General features: G+C 44.5%; 1 protein-coding gene across 7 annotated transcripts in view; it reads left to right on the top strand.

Moving 5' to 3' along the window:
• Positions 1-23,185, top strand: part of LOC134338232 (transcription factor HIVEP3) — a 698,117-nt gene that overhangs the window by 612,182 nt on the left and 62,750 nt on the right. For all 7 annotated transcript variants that reach the window (XM_063033927.1, XM_063033932.1, XM_063033926.1 and 4 more), the window contains 2 exons: positions 5,311-10,611; positions 12,835-12,977. In XM_063033927.1, coding sequence (XP_062889997.1) covers positions 5,623-10,611; positions 12,835-12,977 — 5,132 coding nt within the window. In that variant the 5' untranslated portion in view covers positions 5,311-5,622. The remainder of the gene's footprint in view (positions 1-5,310; positions 10,612-12,834; positions 12,978-23,185) is intronic.

Genomic DNA, 23,185 nt, shown 5'->3' with positions numbered 1-23,185 from the left:
AATGCATGGACCCCTACCATTAACCAAGGGGTCTGTGAGTGCCATATTGGGTACCCCTGGGTGGTAGGATCCCTTTGGAGATGGCGGAAGTTGCAAAGGATGATGTGTTGGATGCAGAGGCTCATGGAATGTTAGGTAAGGGCAAGAGAAATTCTATCACTATTAAAGTGACGGGAAGATGAGGTGACCACAGATGTTGGGGAAATGGAAGAGATGTGGCTGAGGGCAACATCAATGGTGGAGGAAAGGAAATCCTGTACAGAGGTCTTATACACCATGTTCTGGAAAGGAAAGCCACATCCTCGAAACAGATGCAGTGAAGGTGAAGGAACTAAGAAAAGGGAATAGCATTTTTACAGGAGACAGGATGGGAAGAGGTACCGTCAAGATAACCATGGGAATTAGTAGGATTATAGAAACATAGAAACATAGAAAATAGGTGCAGGAGTAGGCCATTTGGCCCTTCGAGCCTGCACCGCCATTCAGTATGATCATGGCTGATCATCCAACTCAGAACCCTGTACCAGCCTTCCCTCCATACCCCCTGATTCCTTTAGCCACAAGGGCCATATCTAACTCCCTCTTAAATATAGCCAATGAACTGGCCTCAACTGTTTCCTGTGGCAGAGAATTCCACAGATTCACTACTCTCTGTGTGAAAAAGTTTTTCCTAATCTCGGTCCTAAAAGGCTTCCCCTTTATCTTCAAACTATGATCCCTCGTTCTGGACTTCCCCAACATCGGGAACAATCTTCCTGCATCTAGCCTGTCCAATCCCTTTAGGATTTTATACGTTTCAATCAGATCCCCCCTCAATCTTCTAAATTCCAATGAGTATAAGCCTAGTTCATCCAGTCATTCATCATATGAAAGTCCTGCCATCCCAGGAATCAATCTGGTGAACCTTCTTCGTACCCCCTTTATGGCAAGGATGTCTTTCCTTAGATTAGGGGACCAAAACTGTACACAATACTCCAGGTGTGGTCTCACCAAGGCCTTGTACAACTGTAGTAGTACCTCCCTGCTCCTGTACTCGAATCCTCTTGCTATAAATGACAGCATACCATTCGCCTTTTTCACCGCCTGCTATACCTGCATGCCCACTTTCAATGACTGGTGTATAATGACACCCAGGTCTCGTTGCACCTCCCCTTTTCCTAATCGGCCACCATTCAGATAATAATCTGTTTTCCTGTTTTTGCCACCAAAGTGGATAACTTCACATTTATCCACATTAAATTTTATCTGCCATGAATTTGCCCACTCACCTAACCTATCCAAATCACCCTGCATCCTCTTAGCATCCTCCTCACAGCTAACACTGCCGCCCAGCTTCGTGTCATCCGCAAACTTGGAGATGCTGCATTTAATTCCCTCATCCAAGTCATTAATATATATTGTAAACAACTGGTGTCCCAGCACTGAGCCTTGTGGTACCCCACTAGTCACTGCCTGCCATTCTGAAAAGGTCCCGTTTATTCCCACTCTTTGCTTTCTGTCTGCCAACCAATTCTCTATCCACATCAATACCTTACCCCCAATACCATGTGCTTTAAGTTTGCACACTAATCTCCTGTGTGGGACCTTGTCAAAAGCCTTTTGAAAATCCAAGTATACCACATCCACTGGTTCTCCCCTAACCACTCTACTAGTTATGTCCTCAAAAAATTCTATGAGATTCGTCAGGCATGATTTTCCTTTCACAAATCCATGCTGACTTTGTCCAATGATTTCACTGCTTTCCAAATGTGCTGTTATCACATCTTTGATAACTGACTCCAGCAGTTTCCCCACCACCGACGTTAGGCTAACCGGTCTATATGAAAGACGTCGATCGGCAGTTTGTCTCCAGAGATGCAGACAGAGAGATGAGAAAGATGAGAGAGATATTAGAAATGGACCAAGTGGATTTAAGGGTAGGGTGGAAGTTAGAGGTAAAGTTGATTAAGTTGTCAAGCTCAGCATGGGTTCATGTAGCAACACCAATTCGTTTAGTATTTACTGTCTGTAAGATGTTTCTGTAGCTGATTCCATTGGCGTGCATCCTTAACATGCTGAATGACTATTAGGAATCATTCCCTCACAACCCCACCTCACACATTTGTGATATTAAGGTGAAGACTGAGGTGAGTACAAGGACAGTGTACACCATGTGTGATGACATTTGATAATGTTGTTTCATCAGCACATTGCAGTTAATTGAGTGTCGACTACATTCAATGAAGTGTCTATGAAGGGAAATAAACAACTGACATTTCAAACTAGAACCTTCATCAGGACTGGAAGGGTGTCGGCCCAAAACGTCGACTGATCATTTCCCTCCATAGATGCTGCCTGACCTGCTGAGTTGCACCAGCATTTTGTGTGTGTTGCTCCATTTCAGCTTCTGCAGTCATCCCTGTGTCTACCTTCAGTGAAGAGTATTTTGTGGGTAAACTTTTTCTTGTAACAGGTTCTACCCAGCTTATGAATGCCTAGTATATATACAACCCATACATAGATGAGCATCTGAGAGACTAGTCAATGTATTTGCCCGATGCTATAGAGCCGTGTGAAAGCTCAGCTTGCGGCTGCATTTTCAACTTGAGAACTGTTCGAGTTGCAAGAAAGGGAAATCCAGCGTTGCAAGATGCTGTGTGTTTTAGCTGTAAGGAGAAGCTGGAAAGAGTTTGACAGTTTTCTCTGGAGCACCAGAGGCTAAGGAGATCTGATAGAAGATTACCCAATTATGAGAGGCATAGATAGGGTAGATAATCAGTCTCTTTCCCAGAGTAGAGATGTCAATATTTATGATACTTTAAGGTGCGGGGAGGTAATTTTAAGGGAGACATAAGGAGCAAAGTTTTGTTTTACACTGAGAGCAATGACTCTAGTGATGGAAGCAGATACTTTGCTGGCATTTAAAAGACGTTTAGGCAGACCCAGGAATTTGAAGGGAATCGAGGACAATGGATCATGTGCAAACAGATGGGATGAGTTTCATGTGGTTAGCACAGACATCATAGGCCAAAAGCCTGTACCTTTCTATTGTGTTCTCAAAGATAAACGTGACTTTCTAACCAAGATGGACGGCAGACATGACAAAGCATTCGGTATCTACAGGAAGTCAGAATGACAGAAAGATTAAGATCAGAGTGACAAAGGTGAGGAGCCTGAGGAAAGAATTTAAATTGAAAATTAATTGGTGTTGTTCATAGTATTTGGAAATGTGCTGAAATTATTGTAATCACTGTAGAAGTTAACAGGTATTATTACTAGCTACTGATGCATTATATTTTATGGTTATGCTATTGTAGAGTATGAGGTCTACATACAGTAACCAATAATTCACTATCTAAAAAATCAGAAATCCCATGGTCCCTTCTTATTCACCAGGGTTCTAGTTCTCACACCAGGAACACTTACTACTTTATTGTGTAACATTTTATAAAAGGTGGAATAGCATCCAATAGTCTGGGAAAAAATGCTAGGTCAATACCACCAAATCCCTGAGTGTGCCCAACTACTGGAGTTGTAAAGCTTTTCTTTGAAAATTGATGTACAGGAATTATCCATATCTGCAATAGATACTGCCAAGATGTTAAGTTAGCATGTTAAGATGTATTATTGTCTTAATAAATATTTAAATGTATAATTTTGTATAGGTTTAGTTAAATATTGATAAGATTTAAATATCTATATAGTTGGTGGCTACCATGAGGCATGTAAGTTTCAGAGGAAGCAGCGTGCAAATGTACCTTTTCCAAACTGTGTGTAATATGGTATGAGTTTCAATACAAGATATCATTGTTGTTTGGTGTTGGCTACCTTCAGAGAGGATGGAAATCTTGTTATACTGGTGTTAGCAATTAGCTACGGAATCCCCAGACACCACAGGAAGCTGCACTGACTCTTTGCCACTCCAGTCCATTTTCTCTTTACAACAAGGACATCAATACTCAAGCCCTGGTGCTTTTGTACAGATCTTCCTCAATAAGGTTCAGCAAGTCAGCTGAAGCATGATCTTATGTACTAGTTTTATGACATTATTATCAATTGCCCCCTTCCAAATTTCTGTTCTCGGGGTTTTTACATTTTTTTCCATAAGACTAAACAACATAGGAGCACAATTAAGCCATTCATCTTATCTAGTCTTCTCCGTCATTCCATCCTGGCTGACTTATTATCCCTCCTCAACCCCATTCTCCTGCCTTCTCCCTGTAACCTTTGACACCCTGACTAATCAAGAACCTCTCAACCTCCACTTTAAATATACCAATAACTTGGCTTCCACAGTTGTCTCCAGCAAAGAATTCCACAGATTCGCCACCCTCTGGCTAAAGAAATTTCTCCTCATCTCTCTCCCCATGGCAATGCTGTTATGATGGAGTGGTTGGGTGTGTGAGAGGGGGAGATGTTGAACAATAAAAGCTACCACAGGTAATACGCGTAAAATGACAATATGAGAGCCATACAGTACTGTGCGAAGGTCTTAAACACATATATATGCGAGTTTGTAAATCTGGTGGGAGCAAAGGGCGTGGGGAATGGCAAAAGTGGAGTGCTGCGGCAGGAGTGTGGGATAGGTGGTAGGTGCCCGACTGCAGTCACACCCTGTCCTGAGACACCAGGCAAGATCCTTTTATTCTAAACAATTGGTTTATTGATCATTACAGAATGTCTCTGTAGTGCTTCCCGCTCCCTCCCCTCTCCCTTCTCCTTTCCCGCCCCCTTTCCACTTTCAATCCACAATAGAAACCCTTATCAGAATCAGCTTTTATCATCACTCACATATGTCATGAAATTTGTTTTTTTTGTGGCTGCAGTCCAATGCAATGCATAAAGTTACTAGAGAAGTGTGGGAAAGTCTTAGGCACCCTAGCTATATATACGTGCCTAAGACTTTTGCGCAAGACAGTAATTATGAGCAACTTGGAATTTGCAAAAAGAAAATCTGGTCAACTTTAATTGATCCATGATTGATCCTTGGCCACTACACAGTTCTGGTTCTTATGAAAGGAGAAAAAGCGTCAGAAGCCAGGCAGGAGCCTTGGGCCTCAGCTCTGGAATTTCCAGCTATTGCTATCTTATTGTGCCCCCTCCCTTTAAGATCCTGTTTAAAAGATGACGCTTATCCAAAGTTTAGCTGACTTGCTTCTTTGTGTTTGTCTTTGGCAAATTCCTGTGGAGTGCCTTGGGATGTTTTAGTTGATTAAGGGTTCTGGAAGTTGCTCATAACTGACTGCTGTGTGTGCTCTTAGCGCATTACTGATTGCAATGTGTGTTCTTTGTGCATTACTGACTGTGGTGTGTTTCTTTTTTCTCTTGCAGGATTAGTGTCAACACCGGGTTATAATGGAAGAAAAAAGAAACTTTGAAGAAGAGCTGAGGAAAATTGTTTGGAATGACAATCTTGAAGTTGTGTGTGATTGATAATTGTTTTCAAAGGGACTCACCATGAAGTGAACTTAAAATAAATGTCCGTTTTTCATTGGATTGTTACAAAGGAGGAATACCATGCCAGAACTTTAACTCAGTAACCATTCCCAGCAAATGTGAACAGACCTTTCTAAAGACAGCAAATTTAGCAAATGAATCCTGCCAATCTTCCGCAGAAAAGTACTTGAAGCCTTTCTCTAGGTCATGGATCCTGAGTCAAGCACTGCCCACCAGAAGAGTACAGGAAGGTCTGATCAGAGCCCGGGCAGAAAGTCGAGCAAGGTTGAAGCTGGTCCTTCAAGTGGGAGGTCAGCCTATCATCTGGGCCAGCTCCATCCCCAAGGAAGCCTCGGTGGTGACATCATCCCGTCCCAGCCGTGCTTTTCAGCCCCGTTACCCCTCCCCACCGAACGCACCCATCAACAGGCTCCGGCTCCAGATCTGCTAAAGCACACCAGTGCCTACTCTTATGAGCAGGCGCGCCACACCTCGCCACAGCTGCTGCACCAACCCATGGCGTCTGCCTTCATGGCTCCGGTAAAGCCGGATGTTGGCCTGGAGGGGCGGTCGTGGCACCTCTTTGACCCAAGGGGGCCGGTGGGCTCTGGGTCGTATCTACCCTCTGGTCTTCACACACATCGGCATCTTCTTCCTTCCCATTCTCCTGTCGTGCACAAGGAGGAGCCTCAGCCCGTCCAACCTGTCCACGGCCACCACACTGCTCAGGTTCCCTTAAAGCAGGAGGAGGTGCCCAGAAAGGAGAAAAAGCCTCAGAAACCAGGCAAGTATATTTGCCAGTTCTGCAGCCGTCCTTGTGCCAAACCCAGTGTGCTCCAGAAGCACATCAGATCACATACCGGTGAACGTCCCTACCCTTGCCATTCTTGTGGGTTCTCCTTCAAGACGAAAAGCAACCTGTACAAGCACAGGAAATCTCATGCCCATAAACTCAAAGCAGGGCTGGTGCCCAGTGCCAAAGGAGAGGTGTTTCCTGGAACGTCCGGACTGGAGATGGAGAAGCTCAGTGGGGATGAACCTGAGGAACACACTGAAGGGGATGAAAGCACAGACTCCGAAGATGAGACTGCCGGGATGATGAGTCACCCCCTCGAGCCGCCGTCCAAACACAAGCACATTCCAACCTGCGGCTCATCGGGCACTCATGAATCGAGTCCCAGGCAGCCAGCCTTTACCTTGGCTCAGCCGAGCGAGACTCCATCCCTCGATGAAGGCTTGCAGCTTTCGGAGTCCTCCCTCGACCTGTCCTTCAGTCACAAGCCAGAAGACTCACACACCATCAAGCAGAAGCTGGCGCTGCGGCTGAGCGAGAGGAGGAAGGCCTTGGCCGACGAGCAATCCCAGACCTTTCTGAGCCCTGGGAGCAAGGGGAGCACCGAGTCAGGTTACTTCTCTCGCTCAGAGAGTGCTGAGCAGCAGCTCAGTCCACCGCAGGCTAGTGCAAAGTCTTATGCCGAGATTATCCTGGGAAAGTACGGCCGCTACGGTCAGAGAACAGCCATGATTGCCACAAGCACCACGCAGAGGATGCAGCAAGTGGAAGAAAAGCCAGCGGGACTTTCATTTTCTGTGCCCAAAGCCCAGATGGAACAGAATGTCATTGAACATATCACCAAACTCATCACAATTAACGAAGCTGTGGTGGACACCAGCCAGATTGACAGCGTCAAGCCCCGTCGCACTTCACTGTCCAGGCGGGGTAGCATCGAGTCACCAAAGTTGAGCACCTCTAGAGATTCGTTTCAGTTTGACCTGAAGTCGCTGGGGTCTGGCAGCCTGAGCTCAGACGCTAGCAGGCTTGCCTTCTCAGCTGTTCATCAAGGACACAGTGCCAGTGAGACCGTGCCTCTGACGAGAAGCAACTCCATGCCTTCTGCAAGCAGCTCCTGTGCCCCGCCAGCCTTCAAGGGAAGCCATTCATTCGATGACAGAATGACAGAGCCCGACCAGGCCTTCAGCCATGGCCTGATAACGCACCACCGCATGCTGAAGAGGCAGAAAGCCATTGAGCTTCCTTCCGGGATGGAGTATCAGACAGAAGAAGCCGGCTATCCGGCGAAGGAGATGCAGATAGCGCCTGGCAGGGCTAGTGAAGAGCAAGAGCCCAGTGAGACGGACCCCACCAAGAAGACCAAGAAAGGCCCCAGGGCCAAAGGGCTGATGTACGAATGTGATATCTGTGGGGCCCGCTACAGGAAACGGAGCAACTATGAAACACACAAGAAGTATTACTGCTCAGAACTGCACGCCCCAAGAGCCCGGCCCTACCTGCCTCCCACCCCTCAGGAGGTGGAGCGCAGGCCCCTGGGGCATGACATCCAGCCGCAGATTGTGCACTACAAGCTCCGTCCCTCCCTGGAGCTCACTCCGGCGAGGAAGAGGAGGAAAGAGAAGAGCCTTGGAGATGATGAGGAGCCCCCAGGTGACTATGGGAGCAGGCCGAGTCCTGTCTCCGTTGCGGGGCCCTGCAGCAGTACCCCTGCCCAGTCTTCACTACTACCGCTCTCTCAGAGCTCGGGCCTCCCGCTGGAGAGGAGCCCACACATGGGCAAAGGCGAAGCCCAGCTGGTGATGGAAGGGAATTCGGAGCAGAGGGCCACGTCCACTGAGGTGAAGCCTCATCCAGCGCCTGGCCCAAGCCCAGATGCCAGTGTCAAGAGAACCACCGGGAAGGAGATCTCTGTCATTCAGCACACCAACAAGCTGAGCAGACCCAGTTCCTTCGAGAAGTCTGAGGCCCTGGAGCACCTGGGCCCGCAGGAAGGCCCGTCGGCCGAGTACTCCGCTCAGGCTGGCGAGGCCGAAGCAATAAGGGCTTGGCAACCGTCTGCCGAGCCAACTCGGCCACACCACCCACCCCTGCAAGCCCGGCTGGTCCGCCAACGCAAGATCCAGGTGCCCGAGATCCTGGTGACTGAGGAGCCCGATAAGGCGGAGGAAAAGAAGGAGAAGGAACCGTGCGCCAAGGAGCCCGAGAAGCCGCCTGAGGAATTCCAGTGGCCTCAGAGGAGCCAGACGCTGTCGCAGTTGCCTGCTGAGAAGCTGCCGCCGAAGAAGAAGCGACTGCGGCTGGCCGAGATGTCTCAGTCATCAGGCGAGTCCAGCTTTGAGTCAGCCACGCTGTCGCGGAGCCCCAGTCAGGAGAGCAGTGTTTCCCTTGGCTCTGGCCGCTCGGCGTCCTTCGATAGGGACGAGGCAGCAGCAGCAACAGCTCCCAAGGAGGGCAGCGGGACAGCTATCGAGGTGCACAGCCGGCCCGCTGCCCCGCACATGCTGACGGTACCCACCCACTACCAGCAGCCACGGGAGATGAGGCGTTCCTCGTCCGAGCAGGCCCCAGGACACCAACTACCCTCGGAGGTGGCTGAGGCACGCAGCAAGTCCTTTGACTACGGAAGCCTGTCCTCAGAGTTAGCACCGGCCGCCAAGCTGTCATCACCCCTCCAGGAACGGCGCAGGTGCTTGTTGGTGCGCCAGGCCACGCTCAGCTGCTGTGCCGAGCCCACACCTGACCCCCAGCTTGGGCCCAGGCCCGAGAAGCAGGAGGCGACACTACCACAGCCAGTGGGAGCCCCAGGCCCACCGTCACACTTCCACTCTCCCCCTCCTCCCACCGCCCTGCAGCCCTACCCCAGCCAGTCGACTGATGCCCCACTGCCAGCTGAGACCTTGCAGCTGTTCCAGGGGCCTCTGGCAGCAGAGCAGAAACCAAGTCCACCGCCTGCCTTCAGGGGCCAGATGTCCGCCCTGCTCTCTGCGCCAGACGTGCTACCAGGCCCCCTGCCTTTCCCCCTGTACCCGCTGCACCACCTCCCACCACTGCCGGCGGACTTGCCAGCCCGGCCTTCCTCACTCCTGCCCCCGCCAGCTCTCCCCTTGCTACCAGCTCACTCCCAGATGGCCTTCCAGCTGCAGGCTGGGCCTGGAGCCGGCAACTTCAGGGAGCACAAGCCCCCTTCTCATCTGTCCCCGCCGATCCGCTTGCCTCCTTTCCAGTCACAGCCCGAGTACAGCGCAGCTATTTCCACCACCTCCCCCTCAGTTGCCCAGCCCAGCATCACCGAGTCCCCGGAGCCCCTCCGTCCCACAGTGTCATTCATGGTGCCTGTCAGAGTTCAGACTCACATGCCGACCTTTGGGAGTGCGATGTACACCACTCTGTCTCAGATGCTGGTGACGCAGTCTGCAGAGAGCCCAGCCACCGTGGTCATCTGCAGGGTTGAAGACAGTAGACCCAAAGCCACCCTTGTGTGCAGTGCTGCAGTGCACGGCATCGGGCTGGATCTGGCACAGGTGATTGCTGGCCGTCACCAGGACTTGTTCCAGTCACCCTATCTGAGAGTACCATTGCCCGTGCCAGAAAGGAAAGACTACGTGCCACTTGCTCCAATGACAGAGGGTACTTGTGCACCAGAGAGTTATCCATCCACTATTGGCGGAAGCAAACGGATGCTGTCTCCAGCGGGGAGCCTGGAGCTGACCACGGAGACCCAGCAGCAGAAGCGAGTGAAGGAGGAAGAGATCGAAGAGGGATCAGAAGAGAAAACAGAAGAAAGAGCAGACGATGCTGCAAGAAGACAGTCCCACCAACCAGCAAGACGTTGCCCAGCTGAGTCCAAAGCCTTACCTGTCCAGACCTCACCATCCCTGCAGCTGCCCAGGGCCTCAGAGAAACACGAGCTCTGGTCAGGAAATCAGTATAGAGGTAAAACTCCCCTAGGCCCGGTGAAGAAGGAAGATGCCCAGGAGGTGGCCCAAGAGAGGAGTCCGCTACACTTGCAAGAGCTTCAGACACTCCCTGCCAGCACTTTACCCAATCCACCCTCAGTCGCCAGTCCTACAAAGCCCAGCAGGGTTGTGATCACAGATGTCAGCGATGTCCAGCACGTGCTGCACTTCCCTAGCCTCCACACCACCACCAACGTCAGCTGGTGCTACCTGAAGTACACCAAGCCAAACCCCACACAGCAAACTGACCGAAGGTCCTCTGTGTATTCCAGTTGGTGTATCAGCCTGTACAATCCCAACCTACCGGGCATGTCCACCAAGCTAAGCCTTGCTCTTCTGAGGTCAAAACAGATGTCCAGCAAGGAAGTCTACACAATGGCCACAGCTCCACAGCGACAGACAGGGAAGTTGGTCCCATCGAGTACAAGGAAGCTCCGAGTTAGCGAGGTAAGGCAGATAAAAGGCATGGATTTGTTACTCAGATAAGTATGACCTTTAGGAGCAGGAGAAGGCTATTCAGCCCCTCAAACCTGCCCCATCTTTCATTGAGGTCCAGGTTGACCTTCTACCTCAAATCCACCATTGCATCCATTCCATTTGTGCCCAAGATTCTGTCATCCTTTCTCTTCAGTATCTGAACGTTCACAGGTCTCTAGGCTAAAGAAATCCAAAAAGAAACCCAGCCCTACAAATCCAACTCTTGTTCTGTGCTCGTTGCCCCAACTACTTAACTCTGCAAACACAGGGAGTATCCTCTCACCATCTAATCTTGAATGTTATCTGTGTTAATAAGCTCATGTTTAATCTTCTAACCTGCTGTAAATACATATCCATTGTCTACTCAGCATCTCCTCATGGATCACCTCTGTCCCAGAAAGTATACTGCTGACCGCTTCCCCCCCACCCCAACTCCTGCTCCCCATTAACCATTCTCTCCCCCCAAATCCTCCTCCCCATTTAGCAGTCTAGTAACCACTCCCCCCTAACTTTTCCTCCCCATTCAGTAATGACCTAACCTAATGTCCCCAATATCGATCACACACGTTGACTCGACTGGTCTATTCAACCGTCTCCACATGGATCAGACCTGTCCCAGAAAATATTCCCCACCCCCAATCCCAACTCCTACCATCCATTCAGTAATATCCTAATATAACTTTCCCTATGTCCATCACTCCAGTCTATTAGGCCATTCGTAACCTGGAAGGATCAGCATTAAAATGCCTTTGGCCGTTTATAAAAATGAGTAACGCATAATTTGTTTGCCCAATTCCATAACATGTCAAGAAGTTAACTTTTCTGTAACTCGTACAAGAGCAGACAGGTCCTTCTGAATGCTCAACTTTTCCACCTTCCACTATTTAAAAATCTGTTTTCCTCTACAAAACAAATAATTCTGTATTTTTGTATGTTACATTTAATCTGCAGCCGTTTTGTTGGAGCTCAATTGATTTTCTGAGTTTAAAATACCTTAAAACTTTATGCAGTATGAATGCCGTCTTATAAGAGAGAGGAGTATCCATTACAGATGAATTTGGAACAAATGTTTACTAAAGTTCACAAGGGGTGTATAGATTTTGATGGAACATGTGAGACGGAGGGGTGGGGTAGTGGATCTTGTGAATTACCATCTGCAAGCACAAGGCTTCTTTCTTTAAGTTCACAACTTCACATTTACCTAACACTTGTGTGTCTTGTCAATGGACTAAGTTTGAAGGTTTGCAGAGCTAGAATATTAAAGTGGTATTGCTGGGCAGCTTGGCTTGAAGGCCCAGCAGAACCTTATGCTGTATCTCCAAATAAACAAATAAGTTTATTATAAATAAATAAAATATTGTGGCTTGTAGAGGTTTGCTACATTTGAATCACAGTTTACGCAATTAAGAAGTGCTCTCTGAGACACGATGAGGCCCTGGGTTCAAGTGTAAGGTTTATTTGTTTGTTGTAATTTAACTAGAGAATGTTTGTATTTCTGTGCACTTTGACTCCATTATGGGTTCTCGTGTTTCTTATTTGCATACAGTACTGACTCCCAACCATGAGATCAGTTCCAACATGGGTTCTCACTGCATCCAGCTCCAGCTCTCTAATGACATCTTCATAAGCTCTGGCCTCCGCGACAACTCATCCAAGGTCCACTTATTCCAATTATCAAAAACCGTTTATGTAAAGTCTATCAATGTGCGCCAGGTGCATCAAATCCACACGGCTGCTTCCGTGTGACCTCTGACCTGGAAAGAATTGAGCTTCGTTCACAGTGTTGAGATCCTGTGTGACCCCATCACAAACTTGCAAGCAGATACAATCCCTCAGGTTAAGCACACTAAGCATAAGTTTGGATGATTTACAGTTATAACTGCCAAATTCGTTAGGTTTTTAATTACTTCAGTGGCATTCCTAGATGCTTACCATTGCAAGTGCTAGTGGATTTATTGAGTATGCCCGCAAGAAAATGAATCTCAGGGTTATATATGGTTACACATATGTACTTTGATAATAAATTTACTTTGAATGCTGAATTTTGTATTCCTAGGTCCTTTGTTATTACTCTCTACCTGGTGTCAGTCTTGACTTTCAAAAGGAGACAATTTGTAGAAAGTGGTGAAGAATGAAAGAGGTAATCAAGTTACCCGTAACTGAGCTAATTATGTAATTCAATTCTCTCTATAGATTCATATCCCTTCCCTCCTTTCCGGAGATGGTGGAAAAGAAGCCTTCAAAGTGGAGGAAGAAGAACGAAGAGAGAATCGTGAAGATGATAGTTCAATGCCGAAAAAGCTGGAGCCGACGCGAATTAAGATCTTTGACGGCGGGTAAGAGCCATGTTCTAATATATATGTGCGTGGAGTGATGATGGTCTGTAGCTGAAATGTGTTGCCTTTACAGTGAAAGAAATTTGCCTCAAGGATTTGAAAGTGTAGCCTATGTTTGTTAGAATGGTTACATTCATATTTGCTCTCTTGAGGTTTGAGCTAAAATTTCCCAAGGGTTTTATTCTGAGAGGATGCAGGTTAAGTGTTCAGGCAGATTTATTTTTCCAGGGCAGACCATTGAAATGTTCGACATAGTCAGTAACCAACACTGTTTCCTCAACGTACAGGAAGGTCCTTACATAGAAGTGGAAATCTTTCTGGGCCAAAGTACTATTTTCATTTTTGCACACTTTGTAATAAACTAGCTGAGAAGTTGACTTTTAAAATGCATTCACTACCTATACTGAGGAAACACAAAAAGAATTTGTGACTGGTATCTCCCATTGCACTTTATTACCTCGCTAAAGCGTTAGGGTTAGGGTGAGAGTCTCTATACCAAAGTCAGCTTGTACATTGCAATTAATTGCTAAAATTAATCATAAACAAAACTTTAACCTGTTCAGTTGTGGAATATCTCATCTTTGGGATTGTATACCTTGCTTCATAGGGCATTAATCAGTTAATTCCTTGTAGTTGTCAATTTAAAAACAAATGTCAAGTTAATGTGCCACAACATTACAGGTCTGGAGCTCAGAAAAATAGAGGGCTATGGGTAACCCTAGGTAACTTCTCAGGTAAGGACATGTTCGGCACAGCCTTGTGGGCCGAAGTGCCTGTATTGTGCTGTAGGTTTTTTCTATTTTTCTATGTAACATTTTGTTTCTCTTGCATTTGAGTTAACAACAGATGTAGCCTAGGTCTTATTGATGTTTCATCCCCACCACTGGTTCCTTGAGATAAGTGTGAAATAATTTGGCAGGATGTCTTAGTATGCCAACTCTCTAATCGATATGTGAGACAGTGTGTGCTATAACTGAATCACTGAAGCTCTCTGCCAGGAGGCACGAATTCAACTACAGCTACAGCAAGCAACGTTACAACTTTTTTCTTGTTGTCTCTTTGTTAAAATATCATCTAGATGTCAAATATAATTGTTTTTACACAAATGCCTTTTATTGTAACACAATTACATTGATCATACAGTCAAAGATAACACTGGTATTTGAATGTATTGTCAGCTACAAGGGAAAGTAGTTTAAATCTCTTTACTCTGAGAATGATTAGAATGTGGAAGTTGCCACTGTAGAGGAATTATAGGAAAGCTGGACAAACACGGAGGAAGCAGTGGATGAGAAGGGCTGGAAATGAGATGGAAAAAGTGTTTGTGTGAAACTCTGGGGCCTGCTACTGTGCCTTAACTCTGGTAAAATAAGCACTTACATCATTCTGTGTGTTGCTTTGGATTTCCAGCATCTGCAGAATCTCTAGTGTTGATGATCTGCCCCTCCGTAGATGCTATCCAACCTGCTGAGTTCCTCCAGCAATTTGTGTGTTGTTTTGTTAAAATTGCATTCAATGTCGCATTATAATGGTTAAAGTGAAAAATAAGTACTTGCACTCAGTGGCCACCTGTACAGCTGCTCGTTAATGTAAATATCTATTCAGCCAATCATGTACAGCAACAGGCGTGGTCAAGAAGTTCAGTTGTTGTTCAGACCAAACATCAGAATGGGGAAGAAATGACATCTAACTAATTTTGACTGAAGAATGGTTGTTGGTGCCAGATAGGCTGGTTTGAGTATCTAAGAAGCTGCTGATCTCCTGGGATTTTTATGCAGAACGATCTCTAGGAGTTTACAGAGGTTGGTGCAAAAAAAAATCGAGTGAGCAGCAGTTCAGTGGATGAAAATGCCTTGTTAATGTGAGAGGCCAGAGGAGAATGTCCAGACTGGTTCAAGCTGACAGGAAGGCGACAGTACTCAAGTAACCCCAGGTTACAATAGAAGTGTGCAGGAAAGCATCTCCGAATATAATACAAATTGAATCTTGAAGTAAATGGCTACAACAGTAGAAGAGCATGAACATTCCTTCAGTGGCTACTTTATTATGTGCAGGAGGTACCTAACAAATTAGCACCAAGTATACTTTAGAATCAGATGGTGAAATATCACTGATGGTGAAATTTGTTGCTTTGTGGTAGCAGAATACTTAAAATATACTTTAAATTATAATAAGAGATGTATGTAAATTTAAGTAATGCAACAAAAACTGAGGTAGTGTTCATGGGTTCATTGTCCATTCAGAAATCTAATGACAGGAGAAGAAACTGCTTCTAAAGCATTCGATGCATGTCTCCAGGTTCCTGTACCTCTTTGATGGGAGTACTGTGAAGCAGTAATATCATGGGTGACGAGCATCCTTAATGATGGATGCTGCCTTTTTGAGGCAGTGCCTTTTGAAGATCTCCTCAATGGTGGGGAGGCTAGCGCTCATGATGGAGCTAACTGAGTTGACAACTTTCTGCAGCATCTGTGTTCCACTCCTGTACCTAATAAAGAGGCCACTGAATACTGGGGAAAAAGGTAAGCTTAGGGTGTAAAATAATATTTCCTGCTATTTAATGTTGGAAAGTAAGAATGATAAAGAAAGTAATTCATTGACATGCCCATTATAATTACTGGAAGGTTAGAAGCCATTGCAGTTGATGTATTTAATGCAACGGCTTTCAACAGCACTGTCATCTTTGCAGGTGAGCAACATCACAGGAGAGGCATGAGTAGTTCTAAATAGTGCCCTTCCTGCTTTCGTGCAAATGGCAGGATTGTTCCGCATTTGTTTTCTGTCTACTGAGGTTTGTGGAAAGAGGAAAAGAAACAGCCAGCGTTTGTTCCAAGTTGAAATTTCATGAAGAAACTTGTTCTTGATTTATTTACATTTCCATTGCTTCATTTTCCTCATTACTTAAATAATACTGAGTTTGGGATTCTCCATGTACTTTCCAGCTGAGAAGTCTGCAGAACGATCAGCACTGGTGCAAGGTTCCACCACTGTCCTTTTAATTTGGACCTCTTACAGCTCCTTAAAAGGCAAATGTCTATTTCTCTGTGGATGTGTGCAAGCACTTTGAATAGGCCTACTTAATTTCCACTGAGTAAACACATGCTATGGTTTGGAGGATGTAGATAACCTTTGAAGGTCGAGTTTCTAATGATAGTTCCAAAGAATGTGCTTGAATGTGTGTGATCAGTCTGTTTTGTACAATATGAGCTGAGTTAATTCCATTTTTCAGTAGCTTTGATTCTCACTTCATGCAATATTATCTCAATATTGACTTTAGTAGAGTGTACTGTAATTATCCAGGTGAAAGTCAGATTACCCTAATATTTAAAGTACATTAGTGCCTGCATGAAGGTAACACGATATGGAGTGAAGATCAATATTTATTTTGCTCAAGGAAGTGCAGCAGTAGACGCAAGTGCAGGTGATGTAGACTCTCAGTGTCAGCTATTACTGGATAATGTTGTCACTGAAAATTAAAATAGAATAATTAAAATAATGGGCCCAGGACACATACACACCTACAATTCAAACATCATTTATTTTACTTGTGCATGGTCCCTGTCACCCACACTGTTCTGGAGCCTGAACAGGGAACTGCTGTTTGTATACAGAATTGGCTCATCAGTTACGGATATTGACCATTTAGTAAATTGTATCTGTTTGAAATCCTTACTTGCAAGATCAATCACCATTCACAATAGAGTTGCTAAAAGTTGATCTAAACTTCAAGCTGACAACTGACGATGTTTTGAACTTAGTAAAGCAATTGTTCCTTAGGCGTAGGATGTATTTCGCATCCTTCTGCTATTCCTGTCTTGTCAGTTTCCAGCATCCCCTACTATGTAAAGGGAAGCTATGTTCTTCTAGGTTGATTAGACCATAAGATAGACCAGAATTAGTTTGCTCTGCTATTTCATCATGGCTCATCCATTTTCCATCTCAGCCCCAATCTCCTGCCTTCTCCCCATATCCTTTCATGTCCCAACGAATCAAGAATCTATTGACCTCTATCTTAGTAAACCATAAGATATGGAAGGAGAGACTACCACAGTCATTCTCACCTAGCTGTCTGCAGTAAGCAATCTCACTTCAAAGGTCTCCCTTGTATGGCTTTGACTACACACCATCACAAACATCGTTGTCTGGATGTTGTCTTTAACCCTTGCCTTACCTCAACTTCCACACTAGTACAGTATTTGTACAGAGTTGCTAGTGTTGAAAAGGTACTCATCCAATTGTTATGCATGCAGTGGCCACTTTATTAGGTACACCTGTAACCTCATCAATGCAAGTATCTAATCAGCCAATCATGTGGCAGCTTCTCAATGCATACAAAGCCTGCCGACATGGTCAAGAGGTTCAGTTGTTCAGACCAAACATCAGAATGGGGAAGAAATGTGATCTAATTGACTTTGACCATGGAGTGATTGTTAGTGCCAAATAGGGTGGTTTGAGTATCTCAGGATCTGCTGATCTCCTGGGTTTTTCATGCACAACAGACTCTGGAGTTTGCGAAAAACAAAAACATCCAACGAGCAGCAATTCTGTGGGTGAAAGCACTTTGTTAATGAGAGGGGTCAGAAGAGAATGGCCAGACTGGTTCAAGCTGACAGGAAGGCTACAGTAACTCAATTAACCATGCATTTTAACAATGGTGCACCATTCAGAAGAATATCTCTGAATGCACAGCACATCAAACCTTGAACATTCAAGCAAGTGAAGACCACAAACATACTTAGTGTGATGAATGTAAAGATTGTATGAAATTCCTTGTAAACCAGAAGTGAGGCATGATGTCTGCTCAGAAAATGTGCATACACTGACATTTTCTTTTTGGAATTAAGTTATTTCGCCAATCTGGGCATCACTGACAAGACTAACACTTGTTCCTAAGCCTTAATTATCTATCAGAGATGGTTTTGAGCAGCTGCCTTGAGCCACTGGAGTCCTGAATTTCCATGATTTAGATACAACAGTGCTGAAGAAAGTTTTATTTTAATTTCAAGTCAGCTTGGTGTGTGACTTTCACTCTCGATCTTTGTGGAAGGCATTGAAAAAGTGGTCGATGAATTCAAATCTTATGGGTTACACAGACTAGAAGTTATATTACAAGAATTATATTACAGCAATAAACTCATTTTGTTTGACAACTTCATTCTTGTTTTTATACTTAACCCTCCATTTATATAATCTCATCATGTCTTTAAATTGCTTTTGACCTCTTGTCTGAATTCAGTTTGTTCTTGATTACCATTGATGAATTTGAGAGCTCTTCAATCACTCATTTGGTGGTTGAGTTCCCTATTCTACACAGTCTCTGGGGAAACCGAGTTTCTCCTGAATTTTCCTCTGGATTTATTATGAGTATTTTTTATTAATTCATAGCTGCTCATTTTTGGTCTCCCCTGAGAATTAAAACACCAATAAAACATGAACAGAATGGATCTTGTATATAAACAGTCCCACTACTCTTGAAATTCAGACGCTTAAAATGAGGTTTTAAATGAGTAATTTGCTGAGAGATCTGGTGGAAATTCAGGTAGGTGTAATCCTTTTACCTTCTTTGACTTTACTATTAAAGTTATTAATTGTGAAAATTTATCATCTGTTGTATGTGTGACATATGTGCAATATAGTCACACGGAATTCATGATGCAGGATACCATCATGATTATTGTGTCCGTGCTGCCAATCAAAGAGCTACCTAATCCAATCACAGTTCCCAGCTCTGGATACATAGCTCTGCAGGTCAAGGTCATTCAGTCTGGGGAGGATTTCTCTCACTGCACTCCTTACAAAGGACGAAATGCAGATCATTATTGGATGGCTGAAATGGGGGTGAGGGTTGGAGTAATATTCATTCTTTCCCTGGAATACTTTTAACTTAAAAATGCATCCCCTGGTCTTTTAGCACTTCTGCTAAGGGAATTGGTCCTTTATACTTATACCATCAGGGTTGCTCATAACTTTATTCAAGTCAATTAAGTCTTTCTTCAGCCTCCTCATTTTCAAACCTATCCAGAGTTACATTAAAGCACAGCACCGGCCTTTCAGCCCATGATGTTGTGCTGACTTTTTAATCTCCTCTAAGATCAATCTAACCTCTTACGCAGCCCTCCACTTTACTGTCATCCATGTGCCTATCTAGGAATTGCTTAAATGCCCGTAATGTATCTGCCTCTAGCATCACACCTGGCAGTGCGTTCCACACACCCACCACTCTGTATGTGGGGGAAAAATACTAAAGTGCCTCTGATGTATGCCTCATACTTTCCTCCAATTATTTAAAATTGTGCCCCCTCTTATCAGCCATCTTCACTCTGGGGAAATGGTCTCTGCCTGTCCACTCAATCTATCTTATCATCTTGTACACCTCTATTAAGTCACTGCCAACCCTCCTTTGTCCAGAGGGAAAACCCCTAGCTTGCTCAGCCAGTTCTCATAAATCATGCTCTCTAATCCAGGCAGCATCCTGGTAAGTATCTTCTACACCCTCCATAAAGCTTTCACAGCCTTCCTGTAAGGAGGCAACCAGAATTGAACACAGACCTGTTTCTCACAAACAAGAGCAAATCTGCAGACGCTGGAAATCCAAGTAACACACACAAAATGCTGGAGGAACTCAGAAGGACAGGCAGCATCTAAAGTATAGTCGACGGTTCAGGCCGACACCTTTTGGCAGAGCCTGTTTCTGCATGAAATCTAACACCAATTGTGAAATTTGGTTCCATTAAAGAAAATGGAATTCAAGATGCATTCACTAGTACCCTGCATATTTAGTACATACAGCAGAGGGTGAATTAATAACTGGTAACTGCTCTGTTCCTGAGATTTGTCATAAGGGCAATGGAATAATGATGTGACATGTAGCAATGCAAGGTATAAGAGGGGGTGATTAAGAAGGGAAGCATGAGGATTATCAAGAGGAAATTCCAGATATTTGTATAAGTTTTCTTTTCCTCCAGATGATAACAATATATGTTTGGTTTTGTATATCAGAATGATTTGCAGAGAGGGAAGTGTTGTGGAAACTCTTCTTTATTGTGGCTGTGATCAGTGGATGCTTACAAGGGTGATATACAAACAACGTGGCTTGGAATTCCCAGCAGACAGATAGTGGGGGATGTGTTGCAGAAGCTCTTCCTAATTCTGGACAGACAGGCTCTGTCTGTTGTGTTACAATCTTGTCTTCTCTTTCTCCCTTGAGCAGGAACTATTGCAGAGAAGACTTTCTTGTAATATAATGAATGGACTAAATATAATGAATTGGGTATAATGAGGAGTATAGACCGGGTAAATGCAAGTAGGCTTTTTCCACTGAAGCTGGGCGGTACTACATCTAGAGGTTATGGGTTAAGGGTGAAAGGTAAATTTTAAGGGGTACATGAAGAGGCAACTACTTCACTCAGAGGCTGGTGAGAGTGTGGAACGAGCTGCCAGCGCAAATGGTGGATACGGTTTTGATTTCAAAATTTAAGAAAAGTTTGGATAGATACATGGATGGGAGAGGTACGGAGGTCTATGATCCGGTGACTGATTGGGGCTAGACAGAATAATAGTTTGGCACATACTAGATGGGCCAAAGGGCCAGTTTTTTTGCTGTCATATTCTATGACTTTATCTGGATATATTTATCTTCAAACACTGCACAAGATAAACTATTTCCTAAGGCAGTCAATAATGGTGTATTGTATTGTCCAGAGCAACCACTATGCATTTCAAAAATGGATATTACCTTTAATATAAGCACATGGTTTTCTAGACCGATCTTTTGTGGTTTATTGTTGTCAGTGAATACTTGCTCATAACCTGGTGCAGATCAACAACTCAGTGGTTTACCAACCGCAGCCCTATCAAGCCACAGTTTGAGAAGCCTTACCTTTATCACCATCAGCAGACTCTGTTAATGTGCTTTACTACTTAAGGAGGCAGCCTGGCCCATTGGTGAAACAGTATTTTGGTATTTCTGGTCAAAGAACATTTATTTGTAATGCCACATTATTCTTCCACCAGGCCATCAGACTGATGAACTCACACTGATTTGAGTGTATTTCTATGTTACATTGACTGTTCTATTTATTATAAATTACTGTGATTGCATATTGCACATTTAAACAGAGCAGTAACATAAAGATTTTTACTCATGTACTTTATACTTTGTTGTCGCCAAACAATTGATACTAGAGCGTACAATCATTATAGCGATATTTGATTCTGCGCTTCCCGCATTACAATGTATGTGAAGGATGTAAGAAATAAAGTCAGTTCAATATATTCCTGACTTCAGATCTCATCACTGAAGGCAAATTTGTAGTATATTGTAGATATTTAATGTCAATGGCTGATTAAGCAGAGCCAAACTCATTGAGTCAAATCAAATGGCAGAGCAGACTCGATGGGTCAAATAGACTAATTCGCTCCTATATCTAAATCCAGCTAACGCAGCCATCTGCACAGAAACTAACAGGAATTGACTGAAGCTTTCAAGTTCAAATTTACTTGTCTTTTAACCATGGACAAGAAAACAGTAAAATAAAAGTGTTCATCTGTGGCCAAGGTGCAAAACACAGTACCAACACTCACACACAGCACATCAGAATCAGATTTATTAACACAGGCGTGTGTCATGAAATTTGTTAACTTAGCAGCAGCAGGACAATGCAATACATGATATAGAAAGAAAAAACAAGTAAATCAATTACAGTAAGTGTGTGTATATATACTGTATGTATACTAAATAGATTAAAAATAGAGCAAAAACAGAAATAATATAAAGAATATATATTAAAGAAGTGAGGTAGCATCATGGGTTCAATGTTCATTTAGGAAGCTGATGGCAGAGGGGAAGAAGCTGTTCCTGAATGATTGAATGTGTGCCTTTAGGCTTCTGTACTTCCTGATGGTTACAATGAGAAGACGGTATGCCCTGGATGATGGGGTCCTTAATAATGGAAGTTGCCATTCTCAGGCACTGCTCCTTGAAGATGTCTGGGATACTATGGAGGCTGACTAGTTTTACAACTTTCTGTAGTTTTCTTTCAATCCTGTGCGGTAGCCTCCCTCCCCCCGCCCACCATACCAGACAGTGATGCAGCCTGTCAGAATGTTCTCTGTGGTGCATCTATCGAAGTTTTCGAGTTTCTTAAGTAACAAACCAAATCTCTTCAAACTCTTAATGAAATATAGCTGCTGTCTTGCCTTCTTTACAGCTGTATCCATATGTTGGGACCAGGTTAGATTCTTACAGATTTTGAAACCCAGGGATGATCCTGAAAAATGTTGTCTCGTTTTTACCGTGTACTGTACCAGCAGTTATGGTCGAAATGACAATAAAAAATGACTTGACTTGAAGTTACTTACCCTCTCCACTTCTGATCTCTCTATGAGGATTGGTTCGTGTTCCCTCATCTTGCATGTCATGAAGTCCACAATCAGCTCTTTGGTCTTACTAACTTTGAGTGCAAGGTTGTTGCTGTGACACCACTCCACTAGCTGATACATCTCACTACTGTACACCCTCTCGAATACATCTGAGGTTCAAATTCATCTGCGCCTACTCCTGCTCCTATTTATTATGTTCTTATGTATCATCAGCAAATTTATAGATGGTATTTGAGCTATACCTAGCCACACAGTCAAGTGTATGGACGGAGTAGAGCAGTGGCTAAGCACATACCGTTGAGGTGCACCATTGGCATTTGTCAACGAGGAGGAGACATTATCACCAATCCGCACAGATTGTGGTCTTCCAGTTAGGAAGCTGAGGAACCAATCGCAGAGGCAGGTACAGAGGCCCAGGTTCTGTAGCTTATCGATCAGGACTGAGGGAATGATGGTGTTTAATGCTGAGCTATAGTTAATGAACAGAATCCTGACATGGGTGTTTGTATTGTCTAGATGACCTAAGGCTGTGTGAAGAGCCATTGAGATTGCATCTGCCATAGACCTATTGTGGTGATAGGTAAATTGCAGGGGGTCCAGGTCCTTGCTGAGGTAGGAGTTGATTCTAGCCATGACTAACCTTACAAAGCATTTCATCAGCATAGATATGAGTGCTACTGGGCGATAGTCATTAAGACAGCTCAAACTTTTCTTCTTAGGCACTATAATTGTTGCCTTTTTGAAGCAACTTCCGACCATAGCAGTGAGAGATTGAAAATGTCCTTGAATGCTCTCTCCAGTTGATTAGCACAAGTTTTCAGAGCCTT

This window comes from Mobula hypostoma, chromosome 26 (genome assembly GCF_963921235.1).
Source record: "Mobula hypostoma chromosome 26, sMobHyp1.1, whole genome shotgun sequence".
In the NCBI taxonomy this organism is placed as follows: domain Eukaryota; kingdom Metazoa; phylum Chordata; class Chondrichthyes; order Myliobatiformes; family Myliobatidae; genus Mobula; species Mobula hypostoma.
The sequence above is the reverse complement of the archived record's forward strand: the minus strand, read 5'-3'. Positions and strand labels throughout refer to the sequence as shown.